The 21,736-nt window shown below is 42.2% G+C and overlaps 1 protein-coding gene across 1 annotated transcript in view; it reads left to right on the forward strand.

Annotated features, from left to right (window-relative positions):
- LOC126162247 (alkaline phosphatase 4-like) overlaps positions 1–21,736 on the forward strand; it is a 107,056-nt gene that overhangs the window by 83,177 nt on the left and 2,143 nt on the right. The window contains exons 3-6 of the mRNA XM_049918624.1: positions 3,043–3,345; positions 8,771–8,986; positions 17,274–17,534; positions 21,172–21,410. Of these exons, the coding sequence (XP_049774581.1) occupies positions 3,043–3,345; positions 8,771–8,986; positions 17,274–17,534; positions 21,172–21,410 (1,019 nt within the window). The remainder of the gene's footprint in view (positions 1–3,042; positions 3,346–8,770; positions 8,987–17,273; positions 17,535–21,171; positions 21,411–21,736) is intronic.

A 21,736-nucleotide genomic window follows, 5' to 3' on the forward strand; every position in this document is an offset into this window, starting at 1 on the left:
TACTTCCAGCCGGCCAGACTCCAGAAGGTCGGTTATTATAAGTGGTCTGAATGTGATTATAACGTGGAGAGGCCTGTTCTTTGAACTTTGCTTAATTTATGGCGCTCGTAATTCCCAACACTTTTTTTTCAGTTCGCGTCTTGAGTAGTCCTGAGATGACGTGTCCGTAGTTGCTGAACACACCTGAATCTCTCAGATAAAAGATTCGATGTCAGAACTATCCACAGGGCTCGGGCGAAAATAACTAGCAGGGGTGAGCGGCAGCTAGCGCTCGGCAGGTCTGCTGGCGTCCTGGTGCGGGAGCGGCCGCGAGCCGGCGTGTGTTCCACTGGCAGAGCCGCCAGGCTGGCACGCCTGCCAGCATAATCTAGCTAGCGGCAGTCGCTCTGCCGGCAGAGCCGCCACTCTCAGGTAGACGCCAAGTGCGGGAGGCTCACTGCGCCCCACGCCTCTGTCTGGCGTCTCTGCCAGCAGGCCTGCCGTGGCATCCCAGTGCGGCAGGGCCCTTAGCATGCTGTCCACAAGACCGGCGACACGATGTTGCCAGAGCCTGTTCCACTCTCTCGTGGCAGACTCGAGCAACAACGTGTCGCCTGTCTCATGGACAGCGCGCTAAGGAAGATCAAGGTATGTTACAGAGCACAGGATGGAACAACACGGTACTGAGTGTCACCCAGCAGCAGATTTAGATTTCACGCATGTGAAAAAGTGCACTTTCAAACACAGTGTCTCTTCACATACGTTCAAATGGTTCAAATGGCTCTGAGCACTATGGGACTTAACATCTGAGGTCATCAGTCCCCTAGAACTTAGAACTACTTAAACCTGGCCATCTCGAAACCAGCGCCTATATACCCGCACGGTAAAATTCTGGACCAACCTGTTGGAACCAGTGTTTGGCAGCGTGCACAAGGGAGTTATCATCTTCAAACCTTGTTCCACGAAGAGAGTCTTTCAGTTTCCCAAAGAGATGATAGTCACATGGAGCCAGGTCAGGACCGTAAGGCGGGTGTTTCAGTGTTTTTTGTTGTTTTTCTTGTTTCTTTGTGAGCCACTGTCAACATCCTGGGAACCCACCTGGCACAAACCTTTTTTAACGCCAACACTTTCAGTATTCTGCAAACACTTCCTTCCCCTATCCCAACGTAGCGTGACAATTCGTTCTCTCTCTGCACATTGTCTGGAGTGTGTGCAGTACGAGGCCTGCTGCTGCGAGGACAATCCTCAATATTGCCGTGCCCGCTTTCATCACGTAACCTGCTTGCCCACTGACTAACTGTACTGCGATCGACAGCAGCATCTCCATACACCGTTTTCAACCTCTTGTGGATGTTTCCCACTGTCTCGTTTTCACAGCACAGGAATTCTATGACAGCACGCTGCTTCTGACGAACGTCAAGTGTAAATCATGGAATTCTTTTAGATAAGCTTAATCATTATGGTTTGAGGGGGGGCAGTGCACAAATGGTTTAATTCATACTTAACTGGAAGAATGCAGAAAGTTGAAATAAGTGGTTCATGTAATGTTAAAACAACAGCTGATTCCTCAAACTGGGGGGGCTATCAAGTACCGGGGTCCCTCAGGGTTCGGTCTTAGGTCCTTTACTGCTCTTGATATACATTAATGACTTACCATTCCACATTGATGAAGATGCAAAGTTAGTTCTTTTTGCTGATGATACAAGTATAGTAATAACATCCAAAAACCAAGAACTATGTGATGTAATTGTAAATGATGTTTTTCACAAAATTATTAAGTGGTTCTCAGCAAACGGACTCTCTTTAAATTTTGATAAAACGCAGTATATACAGTTCCGTACAGAAAATGGCACAAGTCCAGTAATAAATATAGACTTTGAACAGAAGTCTGTAGCTAAGGTAGAATTTTCAAAATTTTTAGGTGTGTCCATTGATGAGAGGTTAAACTGGAAGCAACACATTGATGGTCTGCTGAAACGTCTGATTTCAGCTACGTATGCTATTAGGGTTATTGCAAATTTTGGTGATAAGAATCTCAGTAAATTAGCTTACTATGCCTACTTTCATTCACTGCTTTCGTATGGCATCATATTCTGGGGTAATTCATAGTTGAGTAGAAAAGTATTCATTGCTCAAAAACGTGTAATCAGAATAATAGCTGGAGCCCACCCACGGTCATCCTGCAGACATCTATTTAAGGATCTAGGGATCCTCACAGTAGGCTCACAGTAACCTCACAGTATATATATTCACTTATGAAATTTGTTGTTAATAATCCGACCCAGTTCAAAAGTAATAGCAGTGTGCATAGCTATAACACCAGGAGAAAGGATGATCTTCACTACGCAGGGTTAAATCTGACTTTGGCACAGAAAGGGGTAAATTATGCTGCCACAAAAGTCTTTGGTTACCTACCAAACAGCATAAAAAGCCTGACAGATAGCCAACTAACATTTAAAAATAAATTAAAAGAATTTCTAGATGACGACTCCTTCTACTCATTGGCTGAATTTTTAGATATAAATTAAGGAGAAAAAAAAGAAAACTTAAACATTAGTGTCATGCAATATCTTGTACAGACATCTTTTATTAACCTGACAGGTTCCACATCATTACGAAGTGTCGCATTCATGATCTATGGAACAAGTATTAATCTAATCTAATCTAGCAGCCATCTTGAAGACATGCTGTGACGGCGCCACTCACGGGAACAGGTTGAACTAAGTTTGAAAACGAGCGGGAAGGATGTATCTACACACCGTAAAACTTTCAGGCATGCAGAATGAAAACTGTATTTTTACAAAAATAGTGTGCATTTCTTTTGGAGTGACCCTCGTACTAAGGCAGCTTGTCCGGATGGCAAGTAACGTAGGTCACGGGCACCCGCGGGGCATAAGGAAGCGAGGGGAACGATTGTTTTTCCGCTACCCGCCTCGACCCTCTCGAGCACTCTCCTTAGTTGACTACTGCACTTTGGGGTAGTGCGTCTCCTACCTTTCAGTCCGCTAAATGTGAGGAGTGCAATCTGCACTAAGACTCAGTGTGGCGTGTGCACGGTTGCAGGTGGGCGACTCGGCGGCAACGGGCACGGCTTTCCTGACAGGCGTGAAGACGTCCAACGGCGTGCTGGGGATGGACGCGTCGGTGGTGGCCAAGCAGTGCCCGCGGCCGGCGGACGTGGCGGCGCGGCTGACGTCGCTGGCCGGCTGGGCGCAGGCGGCGGGCCGCGTCGCCGGCGTCGTCACCACGACGCGCATCACGCACGCCACGCCCGCCGCGCTCTACGCGCGCTCCGCGCACCGCGACTGGGAGTGCGACACCGAGCTGCCCGAAGGCTGCCAGCAGCTCGACATAGCGCGCCAGCTGGTGCGTACCGCCGACACGCAGGCAGCCGGTATACAACGAGCAGTCAAATGAAAACTGAACATCCGCTACAACGGGACCACAGAATGGTTCCATTTAAAATTAATCACCATAGGCGTTAAGACATTTATCCGACTGGGAGACGAGGCGATCAGTGGCTGTTTCGCAGAACACGGTAGGTCTCTGACGGATCAACTGCACCCACTTTTGCACTTTCTCGTCCACCAGAAACCGACGTCCACCCGTGCCTTTCTTTAGGTCCCCAAGGATCTGAAAATCGCACCATTCGGGCTGTACGAAAGATGTTGTAGTGTTTTGCAACCAAATTGCTCAGGTGTAGTTTTCATCCGATTGGCAGTGTGGAGGCGGGCGGTACCGTGCAGCTTACTGGAATTTGTGTAAACAACTTAGAATTTCTTTGTTGGGGGGAGATGTGGGACGTTCCCACTGCTATGATTGTGGTTCGATGAACCCTCTGCCAAGCACTTAAATGTGAATTCCAGAGTAATCATGTAGATGTAGATGTGGCTTTCCCGTTTTCCCTCGGGCTCAAAATGGCTCTGAGCACTGTGGGACTTAACTTCTGAGGTCATCAGTCGCTTAGAACTTAGAACTACTTAAACCTAACTGACCTAAGGACAGCACACACATCCATTCCCGAGGCAGGATTCGAACCTGCGACCGTAGCGGTCGCGCGGTTCCAGACTGTAGCGCCTAGAACCGCTCGGCCACCTCGGCCGGCCCCTCGGGCTCGGAATGGTGGCACCGCGTAAGGTGACGATGACCTTCTTCGCCGTCTGAGGGACACTCTGCTCACCAAGTTCCTCGAGCGTGGAACCACAATCGATGCGCAATGCTATGAACATACTTTTCAGAAACTGCGATGCACCATAAAGTCAAAATGCCCATAATGCTGTCAGAGGGAATCATCCTGTTCCATCGCACACTACCAGTCGGATGGAGGCTACACTTCAGCGATTTGGTTTTCATCGTGTGATTGACACATTTTTGTCGACCTGAAGAAAGACGTACATGAACGTCGGTAAAAAAAAAAGAAAAAAAATCCTGTCTCATTTCTTTGTGCGATAAATGTCTTAATGCATATGATGATTACTTTTGAATAAAACCACTTCATGATCCTGTTGTGTAGGCGTTCGATTTTCATTTGACTGCCCTCGTAAGAAGCATGCTGACTCGCCAAACTGCTGTCCAGCGTATTCATATGCGCCTACAGATCCACACAGAGAAGTCTGGTTAACCTGCCAGTCGGTAAAGAAGTACTATAGCACCAGCAGTGTGTTGCACGCATCCTAGTTACTCTGCATTCTTTCTCAAACAATTTTACAGAAACAATTCGGTAAAAAAATATTCTTTCATTACTTATGCACTTATTTGCCGACTTAATGGTCAATCAATTGCGTCTCTTTTCGTTAATGGTCACTGTGATACCTCGAAAATAAGTAATCCATGGCACGAAATCTCTGTTCACCATTTCATATACCCCCTAGCACACATTCATACTACCCGCATAACACATCAGTCATGCCAGGCAGCCTAGATATGAGGCATTACCAACTTTGTTTTGTGCCCATCCTGTCCCTTAGGGAGCTAGGTGGTACTTCCTCCCATCGTACTTCTTTGCAGAGAATAAGTAGTTTGTGCAGCAAGTTTGGCTGAAACTGATCCATTTGTTTAGGGAGACATGTTCAACATACATAGACACATACATTTATTTTTCATCTACATCCAGTTAGCTAGCTGTTAGAAAATTCATGAAATATAATACTGCTAAATAGAAAATGAAGAACTGCTAAGCCAACAACACTGCAATACCAAAGATAATTAACACAATGATGATTAACATAATAAATGCAATGTGGATGAATAAGAGGGGTTAAAAGATAATTAAAAAATAAATCATTTGTAAAAATAAAGAACAACTGGTCACCATTATATTTAATCGACAATTAACACCTACTACTGAACAGCATTACGTTATGTCATGTTAAATAATTTTATGGGTTTGAAATGAAATGCGCTAGCATCACATTCTTCCCTGTTAAGCCTCCAAATCAGAAAACGGCGTTCTTGAAGATTATATTACTGTAAATGATACAGATCTACAGATATAACAACAATTTGTAGAAATTACTTCCGTTGGTCTAGGTATTCAGCTACAATATACACTCCTGGAAATAGAAAAAAGAACACATTGACACCGGTGTGTCAGACCCACCATACTTGCTCCGGACACTGCGAGAGGGCTGTACAAGCAATGATCACACGCACGGCACAGCGGACACACCAGGAACCGCGGTGTTGGCCGTCGAATGGCGCTAGCTGCGCAGCATTTGTGCACCGCCGCCGTCAGTGTCAGCCAGTTTGCCGTGGCATACGGAGCTCCATCGCAGCATCTTTAACACTGGTAGCATGCCGCGACAGCGTGGACGTGAACCGTATGTGCAGTTGACGGACTTTGAGCGAGGGCGTATAGTGGGCATGCGGGAGGCCGGGTGGACGTACCGCCGAATTGCTCAACACGTGGGGCGTGAGGTCTCCACAGTACATCGATGTTGTCGCCAGTGGTCGGCGGAAGGTGCACGTGCCCGTCGACCTGGCACCGGACCGCAGCGACGCACGGATGCACGCCAAGACCGTAGGATCCTACGCAGTGCCGTAGGGGACCGCACCGCCACTTCCCAGCAAATTAGGGACACTGTTGCTCCTGGGGTATCGGCGAGGACCATTCGCAACCGTCTCCATGAAGCTGGGCTACGGTCCCGCACACCGTTAGGCCGTCTTCCGCTCACGCCCCAACATCGTGCAGCCCGCCTCCAGTGGTGTCGCGACAGGCGTGAATGGAGGGACGAATGGAGACGTGTCGTCTTCAGCGATGAGAGTCGCTTCTGCCTTGGTGCCAATGATGGTCGTATGCGTGTTTGGCGCCGTGCAGGTGAGCGCCACAATCAGGACTGTATACGACCGAGGCACACAGGGCCAACACCCGACATCATGGTGTGGGGAGCGATCTCCTACACTGGCCGTACACCACTGGTGATCGTCGAGGGGACACTGAATAGTGCACGGTACATCCAAACCGTCATCGAACCCATCGTTCTACCATTCCTAGACCGGCAAGGGAACTTGCTGTTCCAACAGGACAATGCACATCTGCATGTATCCCGTGCCACCCAACGTGCTCTGGAAGGTGTAAGTCAACTACCCTGGCCAGCAAGATCTCCGGATCTGTCCCCCATTGAGCATGTTTGGGACTGGATGAAGCGTCGTCTCACGCGGTCTGCACGTCCAGCACGAACGCTGGTCCAACTGAGGCGCCAGGTGGAAATGGCATGGCAAGCCGTTCCACAGGACTACATCCAGCATCTCTACGATCGTCTCCATGGGAGAATAGCAGCCTGCATTGCTGCGAAAGGTGGATATACACTGTACTAGTGCCGACATTGTGCATGCTCTGTTGCCTGTGTCTATGTGCCTGTGGTTCTGTCAGTGTGATCATGTGATGTATCTGACCCCAGGAATGTGTCAATAAAGTTTCCCCTTCCTGGGACAATGAATTCACGGTGTTCTTCTTTCAATTTCCAGGAGTGTATATGGGTCGTAAACTATATATAGATTTCACTGTAAGGAACTGCTTATGGGCTGTTTAAATTTTGAAAGTTCATTGACAGCAGATTTAATCTGAGGCGGGAGAACGTCACACTTTTGTGCTGGTGTGATGCACTCCTTTCTGTACCATGCTGAGGTTCTTTAGCTCAAAATGTATATCAAGGTTTCCTCTTGGGTTTGCGACTGTCATAGTTGATGTTTAATTTGTGCAGAAACTGATTCTTACAAATAAAACACATCATTGAGTCTATGTATTGGGATTTTCTAGTCAGAATTCCTAACTTTTTTAGTAAGTTTCTACGTAAGTATCTACTGTGATCTCTACACCCAACTCTTATTATACTCTTTTGAGTGACGCAAATTTTATTGGCTGCGGTTGCAGCCCTCATCTCCCAGAATATAATGCCGTAAGATAATAGTAAGTGGACGCAGCTAAAGTATGCAAATTTGACGGCATCGATTTCACAAATAGAAATAATAATATGGTCAGCCCAAGAGGCTGAACTTAACCTTTTTGGAAGGTCAAGAATATGTTCAGAGCATTTAAGGGGGGTAGGACGTCAAACGGGCCGACTTGGAGCGGGAGAGGCACCACAGGACATTTTATTTTCTACTGTCTATACTTTTACAAATAAATTCATAAAACTTTGTCAGCATGACCAGGAAGGATTCGGGGTTCACACTCATAGCAGAGGAAGTTCAAAAACATAACAAAATAAATTTTTTTACATGTGAACTTTCATCATTTTTTCGCTTACTATTGGCTTCATTTGTTGCTATAGGTACATTTTTCTTCACAAGTAAGAGAGATTCTTTGATGAATTTTGCACAGCATACAAATCATACTTACAGGTGTATGAAACTCTAGAATTTTCCAAATCTATTAAAAACTATGGTAAAAATTGAGATAATTAACTACAAAATTTGATTTGTTTCTAAACATAAAGTTTAAAACGTAACAGCTCATTCATTTTTTCGTAAATTAAATAGATTCTAGAGTTTCAGACACCTGTAACTATGGTTTGTATGCTGTGCAAAATTCATCGAACAGTCTCTCTTACTTATGAAGAAAAGTGTACCTATAGCAACAAATGCAGCCAATAGTAAGTGAAAAAATGATGAAATCACACACGTAAAAAAAAATTATTTTGTTATGTTTTTGAACTTCCGCTGCTACGAGTGTGAATCCTGAATCCTTCCTGGTCATGCTGACAAAGTTTTATGAATTTACTTGTAAAAGTATAAACAGTGGAAATTGAAATGTCCTGTGGTGCCTCTCCTGCTCCAAGTCGGCCCGTTTGACGTCCTACCCCCCCCCCCCCCCTCCCCTTAAGATTATCGTCAATATATACACAAAGGAACATAGAAGATTCCAACTTATTAGGTCTTGATTAAATTAATGTTAATCTTTCTGTGCAATTCTTTACTTGCTTGGGAATGAGTGAACAGTATTTTACCTGCTTTTGACCGAACCACTTTGGAATTTCACCAAATACAGTGTTGGGAGTTTGTTCAAGATTACTGGTGGTTGCTTTGTTACAATAAAGGTCGTGTAAAATAAGTCTCAAATGTGGTAGACATCGCAAGGTTGTTAATAAAGAAGAGGTCCAACAGGGGACCAAGAACAGAGACCTGTGGAACTCCAATGTTGACAGTTCCAATCTCAGTATGGACTACAACCAAGCGAGAGATGGATGACCCGTTGGGAGTATGCTTCCATTGTTGGAAGTATTTCCCACCGAGCTGACTTCCAGATAAAAGCGTTGGCTTCTTTCGTAGAAAGGTGTGACGGTATGCACAGGTGGAGGAGATGCCGGGCATGGAGCTGCGCGTGGTGCTGGGCGGCGGGCGCAAGCAGCTGGGCGACCTGGCGGCGGCAGAGCGCGACGGCACCGACGACGACGGCTCCTGCGGCCGCGCCGACGGCCGCAACCTGACGGCCCAGTGGCTGCGCCTGCCCGGCCGCCGGCACCTCGTCCACACCAGGGAGCAGCTGCTGCAGGCGGACCTCGACAAGGTCTCTGGTCGCTCATCTCTGCTCCACACACTATAATAATAATGGCGTGTGACGAGGGCCTCCCGTCGGGTAGACCGCTCGCCTGGTGCAGGTCTTTCGATTTGGCGCCACTTCGGCGACTTGCGCGTCGATCGGGATGAAATGATGATGATTAGGACAACAAAACACCCAGTCCCTGAGCGGAGAAAATCTCCGACCCAGCCGGGAATCGAACCCGGGCCTTTAGGATTGACACTCTGTCGCGCTGACCACTCAGCTACCGGGGGCAGACACTTTACGCACTGGTAGCCAGCTACAATTAGGAATAGGCTATACTCAGTATCGCCGTATGTCTGGCTCTTTGTGGCCTGTCCCAATTTTTAGGAGTGTCACGATCCATCCCACATAAGCCAAAAGTCCCAACTTTTGGACAGAGCTAACAATTTGAAATACACTCTATACATATAAAACAAGACGCAACACTTAGTAATAATTCGAATAGGACGAAAATGAGTACATATGATGTACTCATACATCTACAGAAAGACAATTGATTACAAATTCAGAAAAGCTGGATGAGTTTTTTTTCCAAGACAAAAAGCTTCACGAACTGAGCAAGTTAATAATGCATTGACCCACCTCTGGCCCGTATGCAAACAGTTATTCGGCTTCGCACTGACTGAGTTTTTGGGTGTCCTCCAGAGAGATATCGTGCCAAATTCTGTCCAGTTGGTGCATTAAAAATCCCAAGCCAGTTGGAGGGCCTGCCAATAACGCTCCAGACGTTTTCAGTTGGGGAGAGGTCCGGCGACCTTGTTGGCCACAGTAGGGTTTGGCAAGCATGAAGACAAGCAGCAGCAACTCTCACCATGTCTTGGTGGGCATTACCTTGTTAAAATGTAAGCCCAGAATGGCTTACCATGAAAGCAAATAAGGCCAGAATATCGTCGACATACCTCTGTGCTGTAAGGGTGCCATGGATAACAACCAAGGGGGTCTCCATCTCCATCTACATTTATACTCCGCAAGCCACCTAGTGGTGGTGGCGGAGGGCACTTTGCGTGCCACTGTCGTTGCCTCCCTTTCCTGTTCCACTCGCGTATGGTTCGCGGGAAGAACGACTGCCGGAAAACCTCCGTGCGCGCTCGAATCTCTCTAATTTTACATTTGTGATCTCCTCGGGAGGTATAAGTAGGGGGAAGCAATATATTCGATACCTCATCCAGAAACGCACCCTCTCGAAACCTGGACAGCAAGCTACACCGCGATGCAGAGCACCTCTCTTGCAGAGTCTGCCACTTGAGTTTGCTAAACATCTGCGTAACGCTATCACGCTTGCCAAATAACCCTGTGACGAAACGCGCCGCTCTTCTTTGGGTCTTCTCTATCTCCTCTGTCAACCCGACCTGGTACGGATCCCACACTGATGAGCAATTCTCAAGTATAGGCCGAACGAGTGTTTTGTAAGCCACCTCCTTTGTTGATGGACTGCATTTTCTAAGGACTCTCCCAATGAATCTCAACCAACAATTAATTTTATATGATCATTCCACTTCAAATCGTTCCGTACGCATACTCCCAGATATTTTACAGAAGTAACTGTTTCCAGTGTTTGTTCCGCTATCATATAATCATACAATAAAGGATCCTTCTTTCTATGTATTCGCAATACATTACATTTGTCTACGTTAAGGGTCAGTTGCCACTCCCTGCACCAAGTGCCTATCCACTGCAGATCTTCCTGCATTTCAATGCAATTTTCTAATGCTGCAACTTCTCTGTATACTACAGCATCATCCCCGCTCTGAAATGAAATGGCACCCCAGATCATCACTCTTGGCTGTTGGACATTACACAAGCAACAGTTAGTTTGATATCACACCCCTGTCCGGGGCACCTCTGGCATTCGGGGCGTATAGCAGACAACAGTTAGATTTTATCGCACCCCTTTCCGGGGCATCTCCAGACGTGTCTTTGCTGATCATTGGGGCTCAGTTCGAAGCAGGCCTCACCACTGAAAACAATTCCACTCTAGTCAATGAGATTCCAAACCGAACGTGACCGAAATCACTTCGAATGGGATTGTTGATGTGCAGAAGTCAACAGTAGTCGGCGCAAAGGGTGCTGTGAGCTCAGCTCCCATTCTGCAAGCCTTCTATTGATGGTCCTTGTGGTCGCTGAAGAACCAGTTGCACATCGGATCAATAAGAATGATGAAACTGGAGCTCTGTGTGCCCCTCTCATGATTGCTTAGTCCTCACGTTCTGTCATCTCCATATGTCAACTAATTCTTTCTTGATGGTGTTCAACCATGATTGACCCGTTGCTACCAACATCATCGAATAGTGGCTTCGCTCCTATTCAAATGTCGAGCAGTTTGCTGATTAATTCAACCAGCTCACTATACATCATCTCTCAATGCTGACAGTTGCGTATATTGTTCGTGTACCTGTCTGCGAGGCATAGTTACTTTCCAACTGGGTGCACAGAATGAAATTCACAAAGACTCTGTCCTGGTATCGACGTATTCACTGTTTACTATCCTTGCCAACTGTGCAGTGAAACTGCGCTGTGGCATCACGTATTCATCTATCGGCCACCGAAGTTTACGATTTTGGATTTTCCATTGACACCTATATGAATGTCGATGCCACCATTTGCATAACACCTTTGTGGTGCATCATTTTGTTGGTCTTATGGTATATATTGTGTACTCACATCAAAAATCTTCGAGTGCATGTAAGTTGCAAAATTATTTTCTGAATGCATCAATGATAGTAACAAGGAAGATTATAATGCAGTGCTTCAGGAAATTTTTAGAGCTTAGCTCTGATTTTTTAACCACCTGTCCCAATTTTCTGCAAGTTGGTTGTGTCTTGTGGTACAAACTACGTTACACGTGAGTAGCCCAGGTGCAAAAGCCGCATGATAAGCGAAACTTCGATAATTGCGAAAAAACTGTACCCATCCAAACTATTAAAGACTTCATTTCTTTTGTAAAAATAAGAAAAAAAAATGTAATCAATTACACGGTATTCATGGCTGAAATCTGAGACTATATGCTATATGTTTGAATCTTAAGTGAAATATTAACTTAGCGGTTTTTGCACCCGATTTATGCAATTAGCAGGTTTTGCAAATGTATCAATACAATTACAAACAAACATTCGGTTGCAAAATCCGCTGTTAGGAATGACAGAAAGAAGGAATTTAATTGTTGTGAATATAAACAGAATACGTTTTATTTCAAAGACGAGTCTGAAAATTATATAAAATTTGCATATGAAAATACGAAGGTGACAGTATTTTACCAGGAAAAACTGACTTACTTAACGTCAAAAAGAAAACGGATATATGTCGAAAGTTGAATCTTAGTTAAAACAGCGACAGAAAATTTTAGAAAATGAAATTAGCTGAAAATTGTTTTTAAGTGACGTCGACCTTAACGCTACCCACCAAGTCAAAATCGCTTCCGGCGTCTTCAGGTGGTTAGCAGTGGCAGGAGCTACTCTGGGAGTGCCTTCCTGCTTGTCTGACACCACGGTGTAGAATTTGAGTTTCTCTTTGGTCGCCCAGTCTTTACCAAAGTAGAGCTGCAAAAGCTTTTTGACGCCTCCAAGTTTAGCTTCTGAAAGTTTTACACCGTCTGTGATTGGTGTTGGACTGTTTCCTTTGCTGAAATTTTTTCCCATCTTCAGGATGCTCTTACCGTCTCCAGCTTCAAAGTTGTGGAAGAGCTCTCCACGAACTAGACACATATTCTTGTTTTTGTTTTATTGTGAACATCATTTTTTTGGCTTCCTGTATCTGGAAATGCCAGTTACCAGGTAAGTTTCATTAATCCTTCCATGCGTGTCATAACAGTTAGTGTCAATCAGTATTCACTGTGTAACACTGCTTTCATAATACTCTTCATGTTCTTATCTTTCTGTTCTGGAAACATTTTTTCCCACTGATCAGGACGCTTGCTTCTTTTCTGGGAAGGACCGTCACCGTTGGTCTTGTTCTGGTTATTTGAAATAGTAGGAGTTCAGCAAGAAGTCGAATCCATCTACTGCAATTACTCCCACTTCGTTTGTGTCATCTTCTGCATTTAAACCGTCCACAAAATCACTTATTTTTTCAAAACTCTCATGTAAATACATCAACAAACATACTACTGATCAGCTGAACTGTGCTTATTGGCATATATTTCGACAACGCATCGGCAGCGAGAGCTTCATTGTTGCGTGTAAGTTAGCTACAGCGCAGCCAATCTAACTCTGAATAAGAAAAATATTCCTTAGAATCGTAGCAAACTGAAAGGTAGCTTTGAATGTCTAGATCGGTAAGTCTGATGTCAGTTGGCATTCCCTGTATCCGGACCTGGCCACCGACTGCCATGCCTACTGAACTTGGCGAGTTTTGCAAACATTAGACATTTAGCAGGCTTTGCACCCCGAGACAATGTGTAGTTCGCGGCTTTTGCAACCGAATACGGCTTTTGAATCTGGGCTTCTCACATGGAGAGACAAGGATAAATGTTCAGGTCTGAGTCAGGACTCAAACCTGCAACATCCAGTACAGTGTCATGGTGCATTAGCCCACTGAGCTGGTGATTGCATTATTTTCTGATCTGTACCGACCATATTTTTAATACAAGGGCAGCACTTTCGTGTACAGTTGTACCAGTGTACCAATTTTGATACGCAGTGGTATAAGGAAATACTTACGGTATCTCATGATTATTAACAACCCCCTTCCTTTTTTGTGCCATCAAACGTTTAAACCACTAGTCACTAAGTCCCAGTTTTCAGCCAATTGTTTTCTAGTAACACTAGCTAAATTATTCATTCTAGTAATGAGTCACATCATCCCAGTTCCAACCCAGCAACAGCTTCCACCAATTAATAATTATTTAACATGTTTCAGTGTAGAACTTGAAGTACAGTGGAACACATGAATTAGTTCAAATTACTGTAGCACTATGTGGAATGATAAACTTGTTTTCAAATGCCTTCATTCTAGATGTTTTCTCAGGTTACTCCCCGTCGTCTTGAAGCATAACATCTGATCACCTTGTGCAATTTTGTTGCCTTTATCTCCTGCAGAAATACATCCCGCATATAATGTGTCCAAGAAGTCAATATAACATATTGTATGTTGGAGCACTGTCACATAAAAACTATATATCCAGCACATCTGTAGGAGCACCACCATGTATTAGACAGAGGTGTATGCAGCTCCATGTTCTTCTTGACATCTTGCAGAGCATCTCAGAAGTTATGCTTAGAAAGGCCTCATCAACACTTCTACGAAATTCTTTGTCTTGTATCGATGTTTAGCCACAAAGACTTCATTATTCCCCGCAATGAACTAACTGGCATGGTAAGGTCCAGGTGTCATAGGAGCCGTTTCAGTGGGTCTGGAGATGCTGTTGAATTATGTCAAATCTATGTGCTTTGAAACTATTCATCAAGGAGCTCATGCACCTGAACAGCAAAATGTGTTGGAACTCCATCCTGCTACTGCATTGGAGGAATCTAACCTGTATTTCATGCTTCCACAAAACCAGAAGTCATGCATGGAAGTACAAATAGCTCAAACTTCATTTATAATGGAAACTTATTGATTGATATGTTTGGTAAACATACTAATAGCAACAGCACAGATCACATTATTCTTGTTGCTCTAACCACTTCATAGCCATTTCAAGCAATGAAAAGCTTCCTCAATGGATGGCCTGTTTCCAGCACAGTATGTCACTAGGCTTTTCCTCCAACAAGGCTGAGCGATTAAGTACAAAGGGAAATGAGAATATAACTTTCAAATTGGGAACAAAATGTCATTCTGGACAAGCCCTTGTTTAATGTAGGTCATAATGATATCACTTGAGCTTTAGGCATGCGCAGGGGAGGGGAAGGGGGTATCCACTTTCCTACCAGGCATGAGGATCAACCTGTACAGAAACAATAGGCGTGGCTGATGTTAGTGCTAATGTTTTGTAGTCTAGCTGGACAACACCTAAATACATCCTGTCACAATAATCCAAATCATCTTCAACACTTATTTCTTGACCTGCTTGTGGAACACCAATGGAGCATAGTCCATTGCAGACCAATACAATAGTTGCCACTAACAATCAATGATTATGTGAATGTTCCTCAACACAGGCTGGCTCATAGTATTCTGGGAATGTAAAGTGTGTCAGTTCCCTTTTTTATGACACCATATAGTGCAGAAGTTCTTTCTGCTCAGTCATGGTGTCACAGAATGTTACTTTACTTCCACATCAATAATGTGGTGCCACTGCCCTCAGACTTCAGTCAGTAATATACGATATGATTCATAGTTCTTATATTCTTACAAATCCTACATGGAGCAGTTCTTTGGATGGACATGGGTGTACATGCCATCCTGCTTTCATAATTCAAGTCTGTATTGAATTGCAAGGAACTCAAATACTATTGAAAGAATTGCCAGAGATATCCATATGAACACAATAAATACAGTGCAGTGACATAAAGTGAAGAGTTTTATGCTGGACAAATAGTTATAGTCTAAAACTGAAAAGAAATAAAGGTTAGTTTACGTCAGTTTATCATAAGGAGTGACATTTCTACCTCATATTTGAATAACTGACATACCTGAGGATCTCAGATAGCTAGAAGAAATTTGTTTACAGTGTACAATGTAAGTGTGCGTCCTGAAATAAAAATTGCCTGACCCTGATATGAGACTTGGTGTAAGAGTCACACTATGTTTCATTATGCTCTTGCAGAACTCGAATTTTGGCTGAGGATTCTGCATCCCTGAGAAAAACATATTTTCATACAATTTTTGATTGTGTTGCTGGTCAGTCAGTCAGATCTCATGTCTCTACACCGAACAATTTCTCTGCTCTTCAGAGGAATAATGTGTCAATAGAGACTGTTCTAATAACACACTGTAAATGGCTTAGTTTCATTATGCTCTTGCAGAAATTGAATTTTGACTGAGGATTCTACATCCCTGAGAAAAACATGGTTTCATACAACTTTTGCTTGTGTTACTGGCCATTCAGTCAGATCTAATGCCTCCACACCAAACAATTCCTCTGCTCTTCAGAGGAATTATGTGTCAATAGGGACTGCTTTAATAACACACTCTAAATTGCATAAGTAGAATGTAATTCATTCATTAGTCAATGTGTGGAATGTATACACCTATGTTTATATATATGTGTATGGAGGGGAAGTGGGAGGGGAGGTTGAGCATATTCCAATGCATCCAGTGTCTTCATTTCAAGAGTATTTTTCTCTTAATATTGATGATTTGTCAATATGGAAATGTTGAAGCTTTATTCAAAGGCATCTGGGAAAAAGGAGGGGAGGGGGGTTCTGTATGAGGGAGCACTTGCTTGCTTCTGGAATCTGGGCACAAGACTTTATTTATTACAGAATTCTCATTATTGTCTATCAGTGATTGTCTACAATTCTACTTAACTGCACATTTAACATTGCAGGTAATAATGTTAAACACCATGACTTTAGAAATCAAGATGAAAGGACCCTATACAGAATACTAATGAAATAGTGCCATTAATGTTTTCTCTGGAATTTCCTCACAATTATCTTATTGAGATGCAGAATAGTGCTGATCCAACACCATGACACACAATTTCAGTGGAACATAAATATGGCAGCAGCATATGTACCCATTGTGAGTCCTTAATTCTCTTAAGGAAAAAGAATAGATGGCATGACAAAAATACAATAAATCAAGTAATGTGATGAAATGTGAAATTTTGTTAGTAAACAAAGTGTAGATGACATCAAAGCTGGATAAGTCTTTTTTAAAAGTTTATTCTCTGTTTCTCCAATTTGAGGAGTATCTTTTGTATGGTATTTTTGCTGAGATCCAACACGATTTTCTCATTTGTTCTGACTTTAATTTCTGTTTTGTATTTTTAATGTTAAATTCCAAACTAACCTTATGGCAATATGAATGAATATTTTTTGTTAATATTTTGTAGCTAAATTTCATAACTAGTTGGATAAAAAATGACACAGATATTCATATTAATAACACAAAAAAACGACTTCATATATACTGTTGATGTATGGTTCTTGTTTAGGTGTCAAAGTAATCTACCTTAAAAATACCAGACAGATATCAATTGTTTGAGATACTATGTACTTCTTATGAAATTTAGTATGTGGGACACAATGTGTTTGCAAATTCACCAAATCAGTTACATCAAAACTCAGTTTTAGAATATTACCTCCATTTGACAAAATTTTTACATACACACTTGCCTGTAATTTTGTAGTTTGCATGTGTTTTGCAGGTGGACTACCTGATGGGACTTTTCAGTGCAGGACACATCCCATACACTGATGCTCGCCGGCCCAGAGAACATCCCTCTCTGGTAGAAATGACACAGCAAGCCCTGCGTCTACTGTCACGTCATGACAATGGCTACTTTCTCCTCGTAGAAGGTGGCCGTATTGACCATGGCCACCACAAGAACTATGCTCGTCGTGCACTCGAGGAGACTCTTGAGCTTGAAGCAGCTGTTGCCGCAGCCCTTACCCTCACTGACCCTAAGGTGTGTAACCCATCTCTTGATGCACTAACATCATTAGTATTAAATTTTACTTATTAAGGTGTCTTATGAAATGTGACCAACAGCCTATGTTAAAACAGCTTATTTTGCATTTTTTCAAAGTATTATGTTGTAAGGACTTATTCTCTGGGAAAACTCAAGCCATGTTCAAAATATATTATTGCTGCAGAATAAAGCTATCAGTCATTACATGCTCTCAACATAAAGCACATTGTAAGCCCTTATTCTCTGAATGTAAAATAATGACTGTCATGAATCTGTATATATACAAAGTGTTAATCTGTTCAGAAAACAATCTGCATGGCATAAAACATAGAAATAATATTCATGATCACAACACAAGAAAAAATAAGTCCATACATAGATCATACCATAGACTGTCAAAGACAATCAATAGTTGTAAGGCAATGGACATAAACTATGTAATAAGCTTCCTCAGATGGTACAAAACCTTCCAGAGTGTGCATTTAGGAAAAAATTAAATAAATGGCTTGTTGCCAACCACTTTTATGAATTAAAATAGTTTTTTAATTGCAACATGGAACTGTAAGCTAGCAACTGATGAGCTATGTTGTTCTATTTACTAATGTAATGATTACACCCCATAAAAAATTTGTCTATTGCTGTAATGGCCTAATGACAATAAAATTATCTTATCTTACCTTCCTATCAGTATCACATTGGAAACCTTTTCTTGTGAATCACCTGCTTGCAAATGGCAGCTCTGCCAATGTGCTTTCCTTTTATACAGCATGTACACAATACTACCACCATCTGTGTATGTGCATATCGCTATCCCATAACTTTTGTCACCTCAGGGCATATGGGCACTGTATAGTCTAGAAGTGATTAATTGAACAAATAAGAAAAGGAAAATGGCATTGATAAGGTAGCATAGACAAAAGCATTTGTGAGCAACTGAAACTGTTTCAGACTGAGACTTCTACCTAGATAACTATTTTTGTAGCTATGCTGCATCAATGCAGCTGCTGAACTCAACCTATGCAGCTTCACAAAGTTTCAAGTTACCACTGGCTCATCTCCTTCCATTTCAAGCTGTGTATAGGCTCCTTCTCATGATGATTTTGTGCAGCTAGCAAACCTTGATGCATGAATAAGTAGAGAGTTTCAGTAGACCCCACCCTCAGGATTAAAGGTTAGGATAAAATTGCTTTTTTTTCTACTCTGAAAAGGAACCAGTGGAAAGTGATGGATTTTCCTTAGTCAGTTAGCTGCATGATTTATCAAGAGCAGTTTCGTACTGTGACTGGTAGCTGTGTTACACCACATAAACCAAGAGTCTGAGAGGCTTATTGGTCCTGTTGGTTGCAGTGATACACTTCAATGGAAAGGACTCTCCTGAAATGGCAACTCATATTAAATGATATGGGAGCCTGGCAATCTATTCCAACTGATGAACAGTAAAAGGCATTACTTACTGAACTCATTTATTCCCTCTGCCAAATTTAGTATTGTAGTAAAGGACAATCTTTGGTTTTATTTTTTTGTTCTGGGTCCACTAATTTTAGTTCCTTATAGATACTGTTCATTATGACCCCTTACCTAATAACCAGTAGGTTGACCTTTGGCATGGATAACAGTGGTAACTCAACATGGTACGGTAGCAATGAGGTCTTGGTTGGTCGCTGGAGGGAGTTGGCACCACATATGCACATGAAAGTCACCTAATTCCCGTAAATTGCGGGAAAGGCAATGATGAGCTCAGATGCCATCTTCAGTCGCATTCCAGATATGTTGCATTCCTTGAACCACACCATCACATTCCCAGCCTTGTGACACAGTGCATTGTCTTTTTGAAAAATGCCACTGCTGTCGGGAAACACGATCATCATGATGGGGTATATGTGGTCTGAAACCAGTGTAAAATTGTCTTTGGCTTTCATGGTGCCTTGTTTGAGCTCCACTGCACCCATTGATGCCCACATGAATGTTTCCCAGAACGTAATGGTGCCACCACCAGCTTGTCTTCATCCTGCAGTACAGGTGTCTAGGAGCTATTGCCTGGTTGGGTTTATATCAATAGTAGATCATTGGTTGCAATGTTCTGGCTGATCAGTGCATATGTGACACAGAAAGTGAAAGAGGACTTCTTGTCAAAAATTTTGGATTTGAATTACTGTAATTTTTATGTTTGGCATTAAATTATGAATAATTTGCAAAAGAAAACACATTTCTATCTCTAAATTTGGGTCAGTTATGACAGGTTGACTATCTGTGGTGGAAAAGAGGTGTTTTGAGATAATGTGTTTCAAAGTTTCACATTATTACCATTGTTTAATTGAACATATTTAAGAAAAAAATTCTGCATATATATTCCTCTTTAAATGTTTTTGTCAAATGGTACAGAATTGTCTTAGTTAACATTACACACTATGCGGTTAATCACTTCAGACCTATAGCACATTACAGTGTTCATTAATTTAAAGACAAGTAAATTGGCCCAACTTCAAGAGGAGTTAGTGAACCCTGAACTGCTTTTTTTAGCAGAATATTTGTATTTTTATTCTATGTTATGGTCAACTGCAAATTGGCAACATATGTAGGCATTTATAATTGTGATATAGAAAGAATCAGCCTATTTTTGGCATTACTGTAGTCATAAATTGATCTTCTTTTATACAAAGCTACTCTGAGCTCCTTAAAATGCCTCTAAAATTTAGGAGATGCTATTTTGTGAAGAATTACACACATAGCTATGAGACTGGAAAGGGGCCTCATGTCAGGTCAAAGTTATTTTTCCATAACCACAAGGTAACCATTTTCAGAAGATTGACATCAATTGCTTACAATGCTCTTATTGAATCTTATTGGTTTCAAACAACTTTTAAACTTGTACATGCATGTACAGACTGAAGTAAATTAGTATAATACACAAAAAACTAATATGGATATTTTAGACATTATCATACATTTTTTGCTTGTACTGAAAATTTTATTTCTCCAACAAGAAGTCCCTTTTCACTTTCCATCTCACATATACTGAATTACACCAGACAGTTCCTTACTAACCATATTATCACAATGATTTTGCTGCATAACTTATAGCATGCTACTACTAGTGTTGACAGATACAGTTCACTGCCAAAAAATTTCCTTAAAGAGAACCTGACCACATTTACATATTTCTTGGGTCATTGTGTTCTATGGTTTGTCAATACCTGCAGTCATTAGAGAGGCACTGGCAAAGAGTATTTGTACCAAAATTACTGTGGAAACAAAATCATCATTACCATGATTGAATATAATACACAGTGAACTGTAACTTCATGTAGTGTTTAAGTTCTTAAAATCTGTAAGGACATTTTTCCTGTTTTCATGATAATTCTCATGTAAAAATAATATAGAAAAAATAAGAATAGGCACTCACTCATCTACTGATGAGAAATGAGTGGTTCATAGGAGTCAGACAGTAATAATAGCTATTGGGTAGTTATTTTAGTCTGTGTACATGCTGCCATATATGACTACAAAATTTTAATTATAATGTTCTCAGGCAATAATATATGAGTGCTGTGGTGGTCAACCTTGAAATGATTCCATGTCACTAATGTGAATTACATCATATTCATGATGATTAATAATGCCTTTAAATTCCCAGGATACATTGATTGTGGTGACAGCTGACCACTCTCATACAATGTCGATAAGTGGATATCCCAACCGTGGTACTGACATCCTTGGTTTTGTCCACAATGATGGTGAAGAGCCATATGAGACACTCACATATGCAAATGGTCCAAGCTTCTATACTCATCGTAGTAATGACACTAACAGCACGTGGGTGAATGTAATGGAGATGAATCGAAGTGCTCCGACATACCAACACTTTTCTCCTAGGTAAGACATGCATGCCATTCGTAGTTACGGAATCTATGTTCACAATTAATGATTATTTTCAACAAGTTTGTTAACAATCTAGATAACATCATATTACAGTATTACCAGTTTTGGCTAGATGCAGTCATCTTCAGACTTGTAATCCTGTAAGCTATACATGTAATGCTTACTAACTGCATATGCTGTTAGTGAAGCATTTCATATGTAAGTTATATGATCATACATCTGAAAATAGCTGTGCTGATTATGAGGGCTATCCAGAATGTAACGGACGTTTTGAAATAAAGAATTAACAAAATGGAAAAATCAGATTTTATTATATACAT

This window comes from Schistocerca cancellata, chromosome 2 (genome assembly GCF_023864275.1).
Source record: "Schistocerca cancellata isolate TAMUIC-IGC-003103 chromosome 2, iqSchCanc2.1, whole genome shotgun sequence".
NCBI classification, from domain to species: Eukaryota; Metazoa; Arthropoda; class Insecta; order Orthoptera; family Acrididae; genus Schistocerca; species Schistocerca cancellata.